This window comes from Melozone crissalis, unplaced genomic scaffold, assembly GCF_028551555.1.
Source record: "Melozone crissalis strain CALT ecotype California unplaced genomic scaffold, PUWL_Pcris_2 ptg000106l_1, whole genome shotgun sequence".
Classification (NCBI taxonomy): Eukaryota; Metazoa; Chordata; class Aves; order Passeriformes; family Passerellidae; genus Melozone; species Melozone crissalis.
Window position 1 is genome coordinate 2,026,559 of NW_026535883.1, and position 15,786 is coordinate 2,042,344.

The 15,786-nt window shown below is 42.1% G+C and overlaps 1 protein-coding gene across 1 annotated transcript in view; it reads left to right on the top strand.

Annotated features, from left to right (window-relative positions):
- Nucleotides 1-2,500: 2,500 nt before the first annotated feature.
- Nucleotides 2,501-15,786, top strand: part of PKHD1 (PKHD1 ciliary IPT domain containing fibrocystin/polyductin) — a 238,112-nt gene continuing 224,826 nt past the window's right edge. The window contains exons 1-10 of the mRNA XM_054291748.1: nt 2,501-2,552; nt 3,606-3,683; nt 4,595-4,739; nt 6,330-6,429; nt 8,516-8,573; nt 9,446-9,524; nt 12,083-12,157; nt 12,836-12,900; nt 13,526-13,565; nt 14,397-14,467. Of these exons, the coding sequence (XP_054147723.1) occupies nt 2,501-2,552; nt 3,606-3,683; nt 4,595-4,739; nt 6,330-6,429; nt 8,516-8,573; nt 9,446-9,524; nt 12,083-12,157; nt 12,836-12,900; nt 13,526-13,565; nt 14,397-14,467 (763 nt within the window). The remainder of the gene's footprint in view (nt 2,553-3,605; nt 3,684-4,594; nt 4,740-6,329; nt 6,430-8,515; nt 8,574-9,445; nt 9,525-12,082; nt 12,158-12,835; nt 12,901-13,525; nt 13,566-14,396; nt 14,468-15,786) is intronic.

Below are 15,786 nucleotides of genomic sequence, written 5' to 3' on the forward strand. Positions count from 1 at the left end.
CCAACCTGCTGGACAGACCTCACTGGGTCAGAGAAAGACAATGTATTAGATAAGAGCAAATAAACAATCTTGACAACAAGAGCTGAGGAATTGTCTTCTTCTTTGGTTTTGGGGCTGGGAAAAAGAGACTTTCTAACACCTCAAAGTCACCTCGAACTAGAGACCTCATCAAAATCCTTCTGATCTGCAAACCTTGGACATTTGGTTGAGTTTTTCCTGGATGAAACATTTTCTTAGCTTTGGATCACAAAGTGCTGTGGATGCTAATACCAATACTAATAGTTTCTGCTGACTACAACCTAGAGAGTTTGAGTGGCAGAGTGTGTTGGGAGCAGCAATAAACCATAATGGCCCTGATCAGCCTCACCTGGGACCACCTTCCCCAGCCTGGCTGTGGTTCCAGAGCATGATTTAACCTCATCTGTGGCCCTGTGCTCCCTCCCTGAGCTGTGCTGTGGAAATACTGCTCTGTAATCCTCCTCTGGTCCTGCCTTTTGTCTGGATTATGGGCTTGTGTTGTAGCTGAGCACCCTGCCCTGTCTCCTCTTGTTCCTGAGGGGGTTTTCTGAAGGCACCTTGCACCTGGTCCATCCCTTTATTTGGGGCTGTGACTGGACCCTGTTACCAGCATCTCTTTTGTTTCCTGCGTTCAAGTTGTCATCCTTGAACAGCCTCTACTTGAGGCAACAGTTTTTTTTTTGAGAATTCCCTCAAGTTTACTCTCCCTTCTGACCACATTTCCAGTCTAATTCTGCTAATGAGTAAACTGAGTGTAGATCACTGGTGGGGTTAACTTACATGAGGTTCCTGTAACCATTGGCTGAGACACTGGGGCTTGGCCTAAGAATAAACCAAGCAGGACTGGTTCCACTGCTGGGCAGAGCTCCAGAGCTCCCCTGAGGGTTGATTACCCGTGACTTTGTGCCACTGAGTCTCTGAATTGAGGCTGAGCAAGCCTGTTCCACCTCCCTGTGGGGCTGAGGTGAGAGCATGAGCACATTCTGCTGCTGTTTGGTGTGTGGTAACTCATTAAACCTCAGTTATGCTGCAGGGGTCTGGGAACTTCCTGCACATTTCAGTGGAAACTTCCACGAAGGTTTTCATACCAGGGCAGGGGCTCAGCAACCTTCGAGGGATTCCATCAAAATCCATCTGGGCTTCAGAGAGAGGAGGGCACAGGTGGGAGTAGAGATGTTATTCAGTGTCTGGGGGAGGCTGGATTGCATCTTCCCAGGAGCCAAGGCTCTCCAGGGCGTGAATGATAACACTGTGAAAGTCCCCTGCCCTCTTTTCCACAGGCAAAAAGACCTGCAGGGTTAAAGCTACTTGAGAAGTGAGAAGGGATCTAACCATCCTTTGGGCAGAATTCCCAGCAGATGATGCTGTTTGGAATACCATGGAAAAATTCAATTAATAATATGTAAGGGAACCTTGAAGTCCATTCGCTGTGAAATTAGTCCCAGATTGAATATCAACATATCAAGAAGCAGTTGTCATGTTGTAGGAGGGAAAAAAAGAGTCTAAAATGGATTAATTGTCCTCCTGTTGGAGGACCTAACCATATGCCAATAGAAGAATGATCCGAGTTTATTTTTGTTACTGTCATTAAAGTCTTGGAACAAAAGAGTTAATAGCAACAAGTAGCTTAGGTTAATGATTAGCACCCTCAGTGGACAGCTCTGAGCTGTCTGTGACAGGATTTGAGCCTTTTGAGAAGCTTGTCTGATGGGTTTCAGCACTGGGCAGAGTGACTGACACAACCCCAGCCTGAAACCTGTGACAGAGCTGGTGCCAAAGGGATAGAGCTCTTGTGCTGGTATCGGAGCCCATGCACTTCACTCATCAGAGCAATGGAGGAAGAACAAATTGAATAAGGTAAGTAAAGCCAGAATGACTCCTAAAAATAATAACAAAATTAAATCCAAATTATATTTTCTGCACTTGCATTGAAATGCAGCATTCACTTGTTCTGGACTCTGCCCCGTGCACTTTGCAGTGTGTTAAAATGAGCAAGAAATAGAAAGTGGTTACAGTGGGTCCTGTGGTCCATAAGCAGTAAAAACCAGATTGGATGGGGTTTGGATCAACCTGGTCTGATGGAAGGTGTCCATGCCCATGGCAGGAGGTTGGAACTGGGTCATCTTTAAGGTCTGTTCCCACTAAAACCATTTTGTGATTTAGAAATATGGCCAAATTAATGCACCCATGCTTTTTCCATACTGCGGGTGAAGGCAGGAGAAGTTGTCAGTATATCTTTAAATGTTAGACCAGCACCTGACATGGACTTTATAAAGGAAATGTGTGATATCTCTGGCTATGACAGCAAGACCTGGTCTACAAGTACTCAAATGTTTAAATTCTTAAATTATTAGAAGAGTTCACAGCTATTGCTCCCACAGGTTTGCAGTGAGAAGAAAGAATACAGATTTTTTTTTTTTTTTTAAGTTACAGGGAAGGTCCTGGAGCCAGACTCTTGTGAATTCCTCATCCAATGTTCAAGATGAACCTTTGGAGAACTTTCCTGCTGAGTGCTGGGCTGATATTCTTGTCAGGTGGGTGATGGAGAGGTGTTGTCTCCAACCACACCTGCAAAATCCAGTGGGGTTTGGACACAGACTGCCTGTGAGTTGTGGAGAAAAACCTCTAAAAGGTGTTGAAAAATATGGGATATTGACTGTAGCACATTGGACATTGTCCACCATTGTTATTGGTTTTCCATGGCATTATTTCCATACCCATAGAGGAGATTTCTGGATTAATTTTTAATTCTGTGTGTTCATATCATACCTATTGTTTTTTGTTTACTTGATGATAAATATGTCACTTTCTGCATGTTGATATTAAGGGTTCATGATGAAAAAGTGTCCAATATTTGGCTTTGGTGATCCATGCTGTGGATATATACAATGCAGTACTATCTGATGTTTGATCAGATGGCACCCAAATATAGCTAAGAAGTTGGAAATCTCATAAAATGTTAATAAGGAAAGTGAATATCACCATGAACTCACTTCTGGAAAATTCTGGTCAGTGGCTGTATAAAAGAAAGCCTGATTCATCTCTCAGCTTCAGAGAATGAGGGTACCCAAAATAAATCCTAAATTATCTAAAGAATTTGGTGTCTTTATGAAAAGCATGGCATAGCAGGTTATAGGTGATTAACATCATGAAGCAGGAGCTCTTTTCCAGGCATGAGTGACTCTCCTAAGGACTTCAGAAGGAAACAGCTGGACAGGCTCTCTGGGAGCCAGAAAAGGATATATTCTGTAGGCACCCTTAATTTTGTTAGGGTGCACAGAAGTCAGCAAACACATTTCTTTCAGAGATGAAGGAATAAAAATGATGTTTATGAGGATGACAGGAGGCTCAGGCTTCACCAAGCCCTAAAGGCATCAACACCTCCCTGAGGGGAGCTGTAAATAGGGGAGAGTGGTGGGGGGAAAAGGATGGGAAACGTGATTAATTTGGATGCTTGAGAAAGAGAAATGGGATGAAGGGTGGGATCACAGGAAGGCAGCTCTCAGGTCACTGTGTCTCATCCTGAATAAGGTTTTTTAGATATTTGCATTTCCCTTCGGCCTGATGGAGCTGGTTTGTTTTTGCAGGGACAGCCTCAGGATCCCTTGTGAAGCCCCAGGAGGGGAGCATTGCTGGGGGAACATGGATTACCATCACCCTGGATGGTGAGCTTTAAACTGAGGAATTATGTGTTGAAATAGAATCATAGAAAGGTTGCATTGAAAGGGATCTTTAAAATAATCTTATTCCACCCCAGTGCTATGGGCAGGGACACCTCCCACTATCCCAGGCTGCTCCAAACCCCGTCCAACCTGATCTTGAACACTTCCAGGGATGTAAAAATAACAGATAATCAGCTCCCTTCTGTGGTTTGTGGTTGGAGTGACAAACCCTACCCAACACAGCCATAGGCTATAACATTCATAGCATGAAATCAGCTTGAGATGATGACTTTATAAGCTATTGCTGAAGGTTTATTTCTAAGCAACAGTAGTCAAAATGCTTACTTTATTTTTTTTTCAGATGTAGGGCTAGAAATTTCTTCCCTGCTCCTCCCCTTTTATTGAAGAAAAGCTAAAAATCTGCCCTCTTCATATGTCCTGTGATGCTGAAGCATTTTAAAACTCTTATGATGAACATAAGATCTGACTAAAAATTTCAGAAAATTGTATGTCAAGTCCATTCTGGCCCCAAACCAACTGTACAAAGCTGGGTCTGATTTTGCACAGTGATGAATATTTATTCATTGTAAAGAGAGTTGGTTTCTGGATCAGCTGTGCATGGTCACTAGCTGGCACAGGCTGCCCAGTGCAGGGGTAGAGTCACCAGGGGGATTTAAAAATGTGTGGAAATGCACTTGGGGATGTGGTTTTTACCCTTCCAATCCTCTCCCCATGCCCTTGGGGGGAAAATGAGTGAATGGCTGTGTGGGGCTGAAACATGGTTTTAAAAAGCCTGATCAAGGACTCCAAGCACTATTCCTGGAGAATCTGAGTTGTATCTCCAAAAATGCTCGTTGTGTGACTGGGAGTGATTCTGTCCTCACAGAGCTCTTCTGATTGGCTTTATTGCTTAGGGTCAGCATCCCACCAGGTAGAATCTGTCTCTCCAGCCAGTGCATCCCAGCTGGAGGTGTCCCTGGTGCACCCAGACCTGCCCAGGCTGCCGTGTGATGTCTCTCCTCTGTATTTGGACTTGCCCACCATAAGGTGCAGAACAAGGTATGATCCATGGTCACACTGTGGGTGGGACCTTGCCCTTTGTCAAACAGGATCCTCATTTTTCTTCAATGTCTGCACAGGAAATCTGGGAGTTGAAAGAATTCCTGTGGTGTTGGAATCTGAAATTTAGGGAATTCTAAGAACTTTGGGCCTGTAAGCCAAAGTTTAGAATTGGATTTGATCTGAGGCTTTGGATAAGGCTTCCAAATTTAGTTATTAGAAGTGAGAATGTGGATTTATAGTTTAAAACAGAGGTTGGTTAAGTTAAAGTAAAGGAAAATTTAGAGTTTTATAGTACTATATACTATATATTACTATATACAGAATATACAGTACATATATAAACTATACAGTGTATATATATGCAATATATACTATATATATACAATGCAGTACTATATATAGTATAGTACTGCAATACTATATATATTATAGTATATAGTACTATATATAGTATTATAGAGTATATTTTTGTGTTATAACATGATTGACTAATAAAACTTACACTGTAGTATGAGTTTATAAGACAAAATGTTTAAGGATTGGGTTAAAAGCATAAATATCCTTGTTGACAGTGTTTTATTGGTTAATAAATTTTTAAAAGGTCTTGCTACTAGAGGCCTCATGACCTTCTGAGCCATGTGGTGAAGATGTGAGTTGAACTCACCTTTCTTGCTTATGTAGAAGATAAGGAAAATAAATCACATTTTTTAAAACAACTCAGAAATCCTGTCTCTAACTCATTCAAAATTCCTTCACAAATCCTCATGTTGTGGCCTCACTGAGAACCTGCTAACCTGGGTTGATTGGTTTTTGTTTTAACTTCATGAAGCACAAGGAGACCTTGAGGGTCACAGTGAGGCTTCTTGGGCAGTCCAGGCTCAGACCTTCAGAGGTTTGTAGACATCCAGCTCTCCAATGCAAAACTCCCAAGAAAATTTAGAGGAGACTCTACCAGATTTTGGTGTCCTTGACCTGTCCAAGGTGATAGAGAGGGAGGTTATGAATAGAACAGGAAATAAATATGGTTCCAAGCACCAGATGGGCAGTTTGAGCTGCCTGCTTTCTATCCTGTCATAGCTTTAACACAGGTGGTTGGTCTGGAAAACTGGGGTCTGAAAAGGGACCTAATGGGACTCTTCCATATTTTTCTGCTATGATTTGGCTGGGAGATAATTTTGCTGGGTGCTGTGCTGGGAAACTGTGTGGAACAAGGATGCAGCATTAATTTATGGACCAGGATCAGGATGCCCTGCAGATCCAGGGATTCATTTTATTACTAATGAATAACAATTCTTTTCTATGCATGCCTAATGAGAATTCATTAACAATAATTTAGGTGGAGTTCCAATGCAGTCCTGTCACCTTCTGCTCTCAGCTGTGATTTCTTGCTGTGCTTCCACATTTATTTTAAATTTTTATTTTAAAGTTTGGCTTTATATGTGTAAAGTTTGGGCTGACAGCGTAAAGCTCCTTTGCTCTATGGAAATCTTAGCAGACTTGATGTGAATGAAGACTCTGTAAAGGACTTGGCATTTTCTACACACAATTTGTATAAAAATAATATAATACACATTTTCTTCCACCTAGGTCTTCACCCCAGGAGGGTTTGTACCACGTGGAGGTGATCTTTAAAGGACATGTGATTAACAACATGACTGAGGTGGAGAAAGAGAACTATTCTTTCAAGGTAATCACCAAGTGCAGAAATGAGGATGAAGAATTCAAGGTATTGAAGGGAGTGAAGCTTGAACATTGTGTCCCAGGAAATACATTGAAATGGATGGAATCATGGAATGGTTTGGGTTGGAAGGGACCTCTAAGACCATTCAATTCCCACCCTAAGCTAAAGAAAGATGGGGAGAGACTTTTTGCAAGGGCATATCAGAGACAGAACCAGAGGGGATGACTTCAGGCTGAAAGACGGTGGGTTTAGATTGGGTGTTTGAAAAAACCTCTTTAACGTGAGGCCCTGGCAAAGGCTGCCCAGGGAAACTGTGGCTGCTCCATCCCTTGAGGTGCTCCAGGCCAGGCTGGATGGGTTTGGACCACCCTGGGACAGTGGAAGGTGTCCCTGCCCATGGCAGGGATGTGGAATGAGAACATCTTTAAGGTCCCTTCCAACACAAACCATTCTGGGATTCTGTGATCTCTTGCAGAGCAGAGTCCTTAACCATGACTCTGCTTTGGGATGAGCCCTGGTGTTTTTGAAACTCACATCCCACCTCTGTGCTAAGTTTGAGCAAAAAACCCAGCACTTTCAGTAAATTGCACATTAAAGTTGAAGAGTCGTTGGGTGGTTCAGCTAGCTTAGAGAGCTGATGAAAAATCACCAGGGGATGCTGTTAATGAGCCACATTCCAAGCTAAATAAACCACAATGTGTCTCTTTGTTTTGGGGCTGGGCCCTGGGAGCTACATGTATTAAAATTAATTTTGCCTCTACGTTAGATTGGAAAAGCTGCTGCAGGCACCAAGAAGTCTGAGCAGCTCACAAGACTCTGTCAGCCAGTAGCCCCAATTTCATGCTGCTTTTGGCTTCTTTCTCCACATATTCTGCAGCCTGGAGTATGGTGTGATGGTGCCTTTGCTCCCCAGAAGTGGCCATTGCTGGTGGAAGTTTGTGGCTGCTCTTTCATTTCTAACATGACCAGGAGGGAAGGGAAGGGCTGAGCTCTGAAAGGGAATGGGCTTCAAGGAAAACTTAGGGAAAAACTGAGATATGCAATTGTACCTTTGAATTAATGCAACAAATTATTTTTTATGATATTTATTGGGCTGTGAGCAGCATCTGTAAGTGCCAGTGAGGTCTTGAAGGGGCTCATAAAGGAGGTGGGGAAGATGAACATGTTCAAAAAGGGTGGGGAAGGGTCTGGAACACAAATCTGATGAGGAGCAGCAGAGGGAGCTGGGGGGGGGCTCAGCCTGGAGAAAAGGAGGCTCAGGGAGGAATTTCTCACTCTCCACAACTCTTTGACAGGAGGATGCAGCCAGGTGTGATTGGCCTCTTCTCCCAGGTTACAAGATACAGGATGAGAAAATTACCTCAAGTTGTACCGGGGAAAGTTTAGATTGGATATGAGGGAAAATGTCTTCCTAAAAGATTGTCAAACATTAGGGAAGTGGTGGAGTCTTCAGCCTTGGAGGGACTGAAAAACCATGCAGATGTGGCATTTGGGGATATGTATTACTGGATTCAGAACTGCTGGAATAATGTTTGGATTTGATGATTTCCAAGGTTTTTTCCTCAGAGGCAAAGGTGGTCCTTTCCCCAAAAAATCTCTTGTTTTGCTGTAAGATGGGCCAAGACAAAGTCTTTGCTTCACTGCTTTAGGATACCCAACAAACTTGTCAAAGAGTGGCTGAAGTATTTCATATCTGTGATGATGGAATTATTCTAAAGTATGTGCTATGGGGAAGATAAATGGTGTCACCATCCAAGATAAAATGCAATTTTTAACTTCACCTAAAGCATGATTTAGAAATTTGATATTGTATTAAACTGTGCCTTCTGACATTGGATCAATCCAGGATGGGCAATTTGGGCACAAAAGATGATGTAAAAGTATCACTAATCCAGACTGTGAATGGAGAGGGGGTAAGAAGGGAATAATTCTCCTTACTCCTTTCCCAGAGCAGCAATCTGCTACAAAGATCAGATGTGGAGTATAAATTTCTGAAATGCAGCTGCTGGCTGGGTTGTGAGCAGTGCACCATCAGGTGGGGTTGGACTGCTGCAGAAATGGCTGAAATGTCACTGCAAATTTCTCTTTGCAGTTCTCAGCTGAGCAGACACCTGTGGTTTACCAAATTCATCCATCATCTGGCAACCCAGGTATGGGACCTTTCTTTAATCTGTACTGCCATGCACACCTTTTGCTTATTGGGGTTTTAGATCAGGCTTTAAAGTTACATGAGAAGTCATTCACTGATTTTGGTCTGAAAAATTAACTGGAATATGGCAGATTTTTTCCCCCCCTATTTCTATTATTTCTGTATTTCCAGGTTTCTTTAGAGAAAATTGAAAATTTGATCCTCAAAGCCAAGATTAATCAAAAGATTTTGGTCTCTCAAGAGTTCTGACAGTCACATGGATGATTGTGTCACACAGATGTGCCTCAATCTGAATCAATGCCTAATTTCTAATTGTGTTCAGGTGTAGTTCATGTCTACATTCTCATGCCTTGCTTTAAGGCGTCAGTATGGAGGTTTCTGTGTGTTAGCTGGATGGATGTTTCACCTCCCAGTGTGAGTGAAGAGCAGGAGAATAATCTGGTCACAGATATGCCAAGATCCTTCTTTAAACCTTCACCCTGTCTGGTGTAACAAATGATGTAATTTTGGTTGTCTCATGAGGTTCTACTGTGGAATAGTTTTAGAAAGTGGGGTTTAGCTAACAAAAGAGTTGAGGAAAAATTGTGAACTCTGTGCAAATTCAGATCTGCAAAAAAATTCATTTTTCTGGAATGAATTTGGGGTTTTTTGGTGGGAAACAAAGATATGTGCTTTGAGAAAAGTGAATTTTAAGTGCAAAATCATCTTGTGCCATGGTAAAAGCTGAGAGTACATTCAGTGCAGGAACCTCTGCAAAATCTATAAAGACCATTAATTCCTTTTGTTCCATTAATTTCCTTTTGCTCAGAAAATCTGCAAATAAGTTCTCTGCTTTTAAAAGTCTCTCTTCAATTTCCATTTCCTCTTAAACAGGAAATTTAATTCAGATTCATGGGAAGACAATTGCTGGCAGATATGAGACCCTGGACTTCAGTATGGATTATATTGATGGGTAATTATGAACACTCAGCTATCTGCTGCAGTCCCTGTAAATTTCTTCCATCAGCCTCCTCGACAGCAATAAATTGCAACCAGTTGGCCCAGAATTGCCATTTACTTCCTTTGTGGTTTATTGCAGCTCATGAGTTGGGCTCCAGCAAACTTTGTTAATCTAATTGCAACTGGTCCATTAAGCTGGTTGGTTTGTTTACTGGCAGCACAGTCAATCACAGCTCAGTGTGAATTGTACTGTAATTGCAGCTGGCTGCTGTAGATTTTCTTTTGGCTAGCAAATTAAAATTTAACTAATTAAAATAATGTCAGAGTTGAAAAGTTAAATAAATTTTCCCCTTTCCATTTGCTTTTTTTTTTTTAAAGAAAAAAACCAGATTAGTTTGAAGCAGATGCTCTGGTAAACCAGAAGACTAAAGAGAAGTATTTTGAGACAAAAGGCTTTGTTGTTCACTGCTTTAAACACTATGTAGTTGTTTTCTTGTTCTCAGAGGTTTGATATTTTTTCAAATGTTGCTTCTGTGGTTACATGCAACAGAGAGAAGCAATTAGGTTTAAACAAAACTTATTTTAGGACAGCAGCCCCTTTAAACACAGTGAATCCAAAATGAGCATCAACTCTGTCCTGCTGTGTGTCATATGTATTTCCATATGTATGGATATGTTACCAAATGTTAATTTATGATTTCTGTGCCAGTGAAGAACTAAGCCCAGGTAAGTATTTTAAAGATAAACTATTAATCCATAGTTACTCTGCTGGCAGTTTAAGGATCATTTCAAGAGTCAGGAAAGGTGTGTATTCTCAGTAGTTAGAAATTTTAATTGATGCATCAGATGTTTAACAATGACACACTTTTTAATGACTTCTCAAGCTGATTGGAAATGTCCCTTGTGGTGTAGACTTCTTTTATGAAAAATTCTTTCCTTAGGATTTTTCCTCCTGAGAAGCTGAGAGGCCTCAGGAACAAAATGTAAACATTGATTATCTGCTGCTGTGGAATGCAACAGGTGGATCTGTGATTGGTCCATGTTGGTTGTTTGTAATTAATGGACAATCACAGTCAGCTGGCTTGGACAGAGAGCTGAGCCACAAGCCTTTGTTACCATTCTTTCTTATTCTATTCTTAGCCAGCCTTCTGATGAAATCCTTTCTTCTATTCTTTTAGTATAGTTTTAATGTAATATATATCATATTATATTCTGAAACATGGAGTCAAATCCTCGTCTCTTCCCTCAACCTGAGACCCCTGTGAATACTGTCACACCCCTGCTAAGTGAATAAACTCCCTGCTGGCATGAAGGAAAGTCCAATGCAGATTCCTGCCATGCCATCCCTACACTGTGCACATCAGCAGCCTTTGTTTGGGATCAATTATTGTTTTACTTGCCTCTGGTGGAGCCCTGGAGGCTTTGATGAGAGGGAAGAAAGGCTGCTCTGTCTGAGCACAGGCTGATGTGCCTGCAGTGCTCTGCTGCCAGATTACTCATTTACAGCTCAGCCTCACCAAAAGGAAATGGCCTCAAAATCCCAGCATACCAGACAGGTTCCCTTTGTGGCTTCACATGAATAATTTGCCCATTTTTGGTGTGTTAGGAAATAGGTACCAGGTGGGGACTTGGACTTGACCAGAGCAGTCTGTCACTCAGTCACGCTGATTCAGGATTTGGAGCAATAAAAAGGGAATGGTCTTTGTGCTTCCAAGTGTGTTCTGCACCTTTTTCCATGCTTTGTATGGGATGCTCTGGTCCAGTGATGCTGAACAAACATTTGGCAGCACTCATATATATTTTAGTCTTCCTTAAAAGGAAGGGTTCTCAGTATCAGCCACTTGTACTAATAAAAGCAAACTCTTTTAGGAAAACCTCATAAAACTGAATTCTGAAACATGGGCCGTAGAAAACTGCATTGTGAGGGATGGGTTACCACAAAGTGTTTGCATTACAGGTTTCAATTACCTATTTCCTTTAACTGGCTATTTTCTTTAACTGTTAATTCTCAAAGAATCATTGCCAGCCTTTGCTTAGTCTGCTAATTACTCTGAATTTATTCCTCCCACCTTCTTCCTCCTCTTGAATGGAAGTTGTCCCATACTGATTCTTTCAGGAACAGATATTTAAATTTTTTCTTAGGAGGTTGTATGATTTCTGCTGGAAGTTGTTTGTAGTGTTTTTCGTCAATGAAATAAAGAAATATCTGAGCTATATTTTTATTGTACTTGCTGTGGGTGGTGCTGCCTGGTGGTTTGGAAGGTGTGGGGGGGTATTGCCCTCCTGGAGTTCAGCCTTTCCTTTAGGGAGGAGGGATTGGATCATTCAGAGGTGTCTCCAAGAGGGCCCTGCTGCACTCTCACAGAGCTGCTGCTCCCACAGTATTTGGGGAATGCACTTTGCAGGTGTAGAGATGAGAGATTAGGGCATGTCCCATTTTCTAGGTTAATAAATGCTAGATACAAGTGGGAGAAAATTCCTGTCCCTTGGGAAAATATAGACTGCTGATTTTAACAGGATCAGGTTTCCATCTGCATCGCATCACATCTTTCCTGTTTATTTTTTGCCCAGGCCAGCTGTTCTCACATCAGAAGGAGATGGATGGACCAGTATCTGCTCTTTTGCTGACAGGAGAGCTGGAACCACGTCAGTCCTGGCTTACTTTGGGTTTGTGTTGGTGCAAGGGTTCAGCACAGCTTGTGCACAAAAATATTTGTGGCTTTTGGAGAAACTTTTCTCTTTTGGCTTAAAGTGGAGACAGAGCCTGGGGAGTTATGGTCTGTGATGGGGTGGGTGAGGGCTGCTGGATTTCTGCAGCTTCAAATGCTTAAACATAAATGTGATTTAATGGTGGGAATTGTGTCATTCCATGACTTCAGAGGGTTGATGTAGTGCCAGCATATCTGTTTTGATTTCTACCTGCTCATTCTCACAGTTTAGGAATCTGCAGAGGAACGAGTAAAGGGGAAACATTTTTGTCCTTCTATTCACCCTCCCTTTGTGCCTGCACTTGTCCCTGCTCAGTTTTTTATTTCAAGGGAGAGTTCTGAAGGCCACCAACAGCATCAGCTTCTAGAAACAGGTGTAAAGGAGCCATGCTGGAGCACTGCTGCTGGAAGACATCCTCCTAAGCTGCTGAACTCTTGATCTTTAGTGGGAAGATGGGTTGTTCCTCTCCCATCTCACCTGCTTTACTGTCGTGTTTCTAAAGACAGCAAACCATGACTGTCTTGGGTGTATAACCTTCTATTGATTAGTTGATTCTACTACATTTTGCTTATTTTTTGCTCCCAAGGCTTAGTGAAATCCTTTCTCTCTCCACAGTTACCCTGTTCAGGTGAAGGATGGACTGGGGACCCTGCAGTGCCGGGTGGAAGGGAATCACATAGGTTGGTGAAAAGGGCTAAAAACCATGGGTTTCTGTCATTCCTGCAGCTCCAGAGGATGCAGGGAGGAGGGTGTCTGTCATGAGTGTCTGCTCTGTCTCCAGACTGGAATGTGGCTCAGGGCTGAGTCCATAAAAGCGGCTTCAGATCAAGGCCTGCAGCCCAGCCCCTGCTCTGTTTGTGTCCTCTGCACAGCCTGGGAGGACATGAAGGGAAACCAGGGTGTGATGTGGGCATTGCTGACAGCCAGCAGTGGGATTTGGGGTCCTTGCTGAGTTCCCTGCTTTAATCCTTCTTGTCTGTGATGTCCCTTCCCTTTAGTGCTTTTTTAGAGAAATAAATCTGGTGTTCTTTTCTAGTCACAGTCTCCAGTAGCAGGTGGGATCCCTTTCATTTTTCCTCACTTCCAAGCACCCTGAAGAAGCTTCTAATTTCTTGTGGAGGCTTTGAGCCCCAGCCTTCCTATTTGGGAAAGATATTGTGAGTTAAATATGTAAAATAGGTTTTCCTTACTGTTGTAAGGAAAAGTACAAGGAAGGGAGAATTGGGCATAGAGAACCTGGACAATATTTGGTAGGATTTCCTTCATACTTCTGCCTGAAAGCATTGTCACTTTTCTCTTCCCCAGGGTCCCACAATGTCAGCTTTTCAGTGTTTAACAAAGGAAAGTGAGTAAAAGAATATTTTCTCTCTTTTCCTCTGGTTTTGCATGGGAATAGAGCTATATTTGAGTCCAGGATGAGTGAATTAAGCTTTTACCTTATCATGTGTTTCATTGCTCAGAAATGAGGTTTGTTATCTTGAGGAGATGGTTGTCAGATTTGGAATGACATGGGAGAATGTTTCTCCCCAAATTATTTCCAATTTGCTGTTTTATACTTTGTTTATACTTTACCTTCAGTGACCAAAACGTGAGATACCTTATCTTGGACAAGGGGAAATGGCTGAAGGAGGAGGGATTCAGATTGGATATTAGGGAGAAATCCTTCCCTGTGAGGGTGGGGAGGCCCTGGCACAGGGTGCCCAGAGCAGCTGTGGCTGCCCCTGGATCCCTGGAAGTGTCCAAGGCCAGGCTGGACAGGGCTTGGAGCAACCTGGGACAGTGGAAGGTGTCCCTGCCCATGGCAGAGGGTGGAACTGGATGTTCTTTAACATCCTTTCCCACCCAAACCATTCTGTGATCTGTTAAATCCAGCTGAATTAAAACCTTTCACCTTGCTTTTAACTATTCATCCACATAGGAAAGAATTTAACCATAAAAAGAGGTGAAAACAGATTCTGACTGTGTCAGAACATACTTTACAATGTGCTAGTACTTCTAATAAAGTGTTTAAACCATTTAATGGGGTCCCATGAATCAGTGCGCTGTTGAAAGGGGTTGTTGGAGCTTGCAGAAATGTTCCACTGTTCCTCTGGAGAGTGAGTGTCCAGCCCTGCCAAATGAAGGTTTGCTTTTATTGACATGGCCCAGGATCTCTCAGGCATTTTCTCTCTTGCAGGTCAGCAGTGCACAAAGGTGCTTGGCTCATCAGTGCCAAACAGGAGCTTTTCCTGTACCAGACTCATCCAGGTATTCGCTGATCCACCTCACTGGCACTGTCCTCCCTCAGACCCAGTGTGATCTAAGAAAACACCTCTGATTGTTGCTTTTCCCAGGGATATAATCCTGTTTTGTCCTCATTTTGCTGTTCCACTCCCCTGGTATGGGCTTTATAAGCAAAAACCAACCAGATTTATGTTTATGCTGTTCCTTGTCCTGTCAGACCAGTTACAGAGTTGAAGTGTTGCTCATAGAGAAACTTTTCCCCCTTAAATCACTCTATATTTGTTGAGGCTGAAATTTTGGAAATGCAGACCTCAGGACGAGAACTCCCACACTGGCTACAGGGAGGATGTGATGTTCGGCTACTCCAAGAATTGAGTTCTGGATAAGTGGTGAATGGCAGGGTACGGCACCATTAGTTATAAAAAATTATTAAAGGTACATTAAAAATAACCTGCATGGGATGTTTCAAGCTGTATTGTAGACAACTCTTTGTTAAAAAGGCTAATTTTATGTCTTTATTTACAAGTTAAAGCAGAGTAAAATGAAATAACCATGCATGAAGTTGGCTATGGGCAGAGCAGAGCAGAAAGATCTGCTGGATCTGTCCAGATCTGTCCTGTGCTAGTCAGTAGCCAATATTGTAAAATTATTGTTTAAATACCAGATGAAATAACAAAAAAGATGCAGGTATAGACCAAAATCCCCTATCTTCTTCTTCTTAGACTTCTTTTTTTCAGAGCTATATAAGTAGGACTGGGTGGTTAAACTCCAATTTGAGTCAAAGTGGGTAATTGTCATAAAAAGAAAAATAGTTTTGCTGTAGAATGGCACACTTGGAATAGATAAAATCCTGAAAGGATCCCATGGCTGTGAAGTGGACACTCAGATTTTCTGCTCCCTCCATTTTTCCCTGAAGTCTGAGGGATTATTGGAAAGAGTGGTAACATTTAGACCTAAGAACTAAGTTGAGATGTGAGTCAGAGAAGATCAAGAGGATTAAATCAGTTTTAATTCTGCCTTTTTTGTTTCCTTTTTCTCTCAGAGAACCTCAATAGCACAGAACAGAGCAGTTTGCAACCTGAGCATGACAGAGGCAGCCCCTACTAAATAACAGCCCAAGCATTGCAGTGTTGCCCCTGCCATGTGGCCAAATGATCCATGCTGCTCATTCCTGGTGTCATCCCAGAGGCTGCCAAAAAAAGGGATCAGTGAGAAGCTGGTTGTGAAAAATGCCAATCACTTGTTTTTAAAATTTTAAAAGTTTAATAGTAATAAAATGGTTATAAAAATAGTAATACACTTAGAGTAATAATAATTTGGACAATTTGAATTAGGACAATATG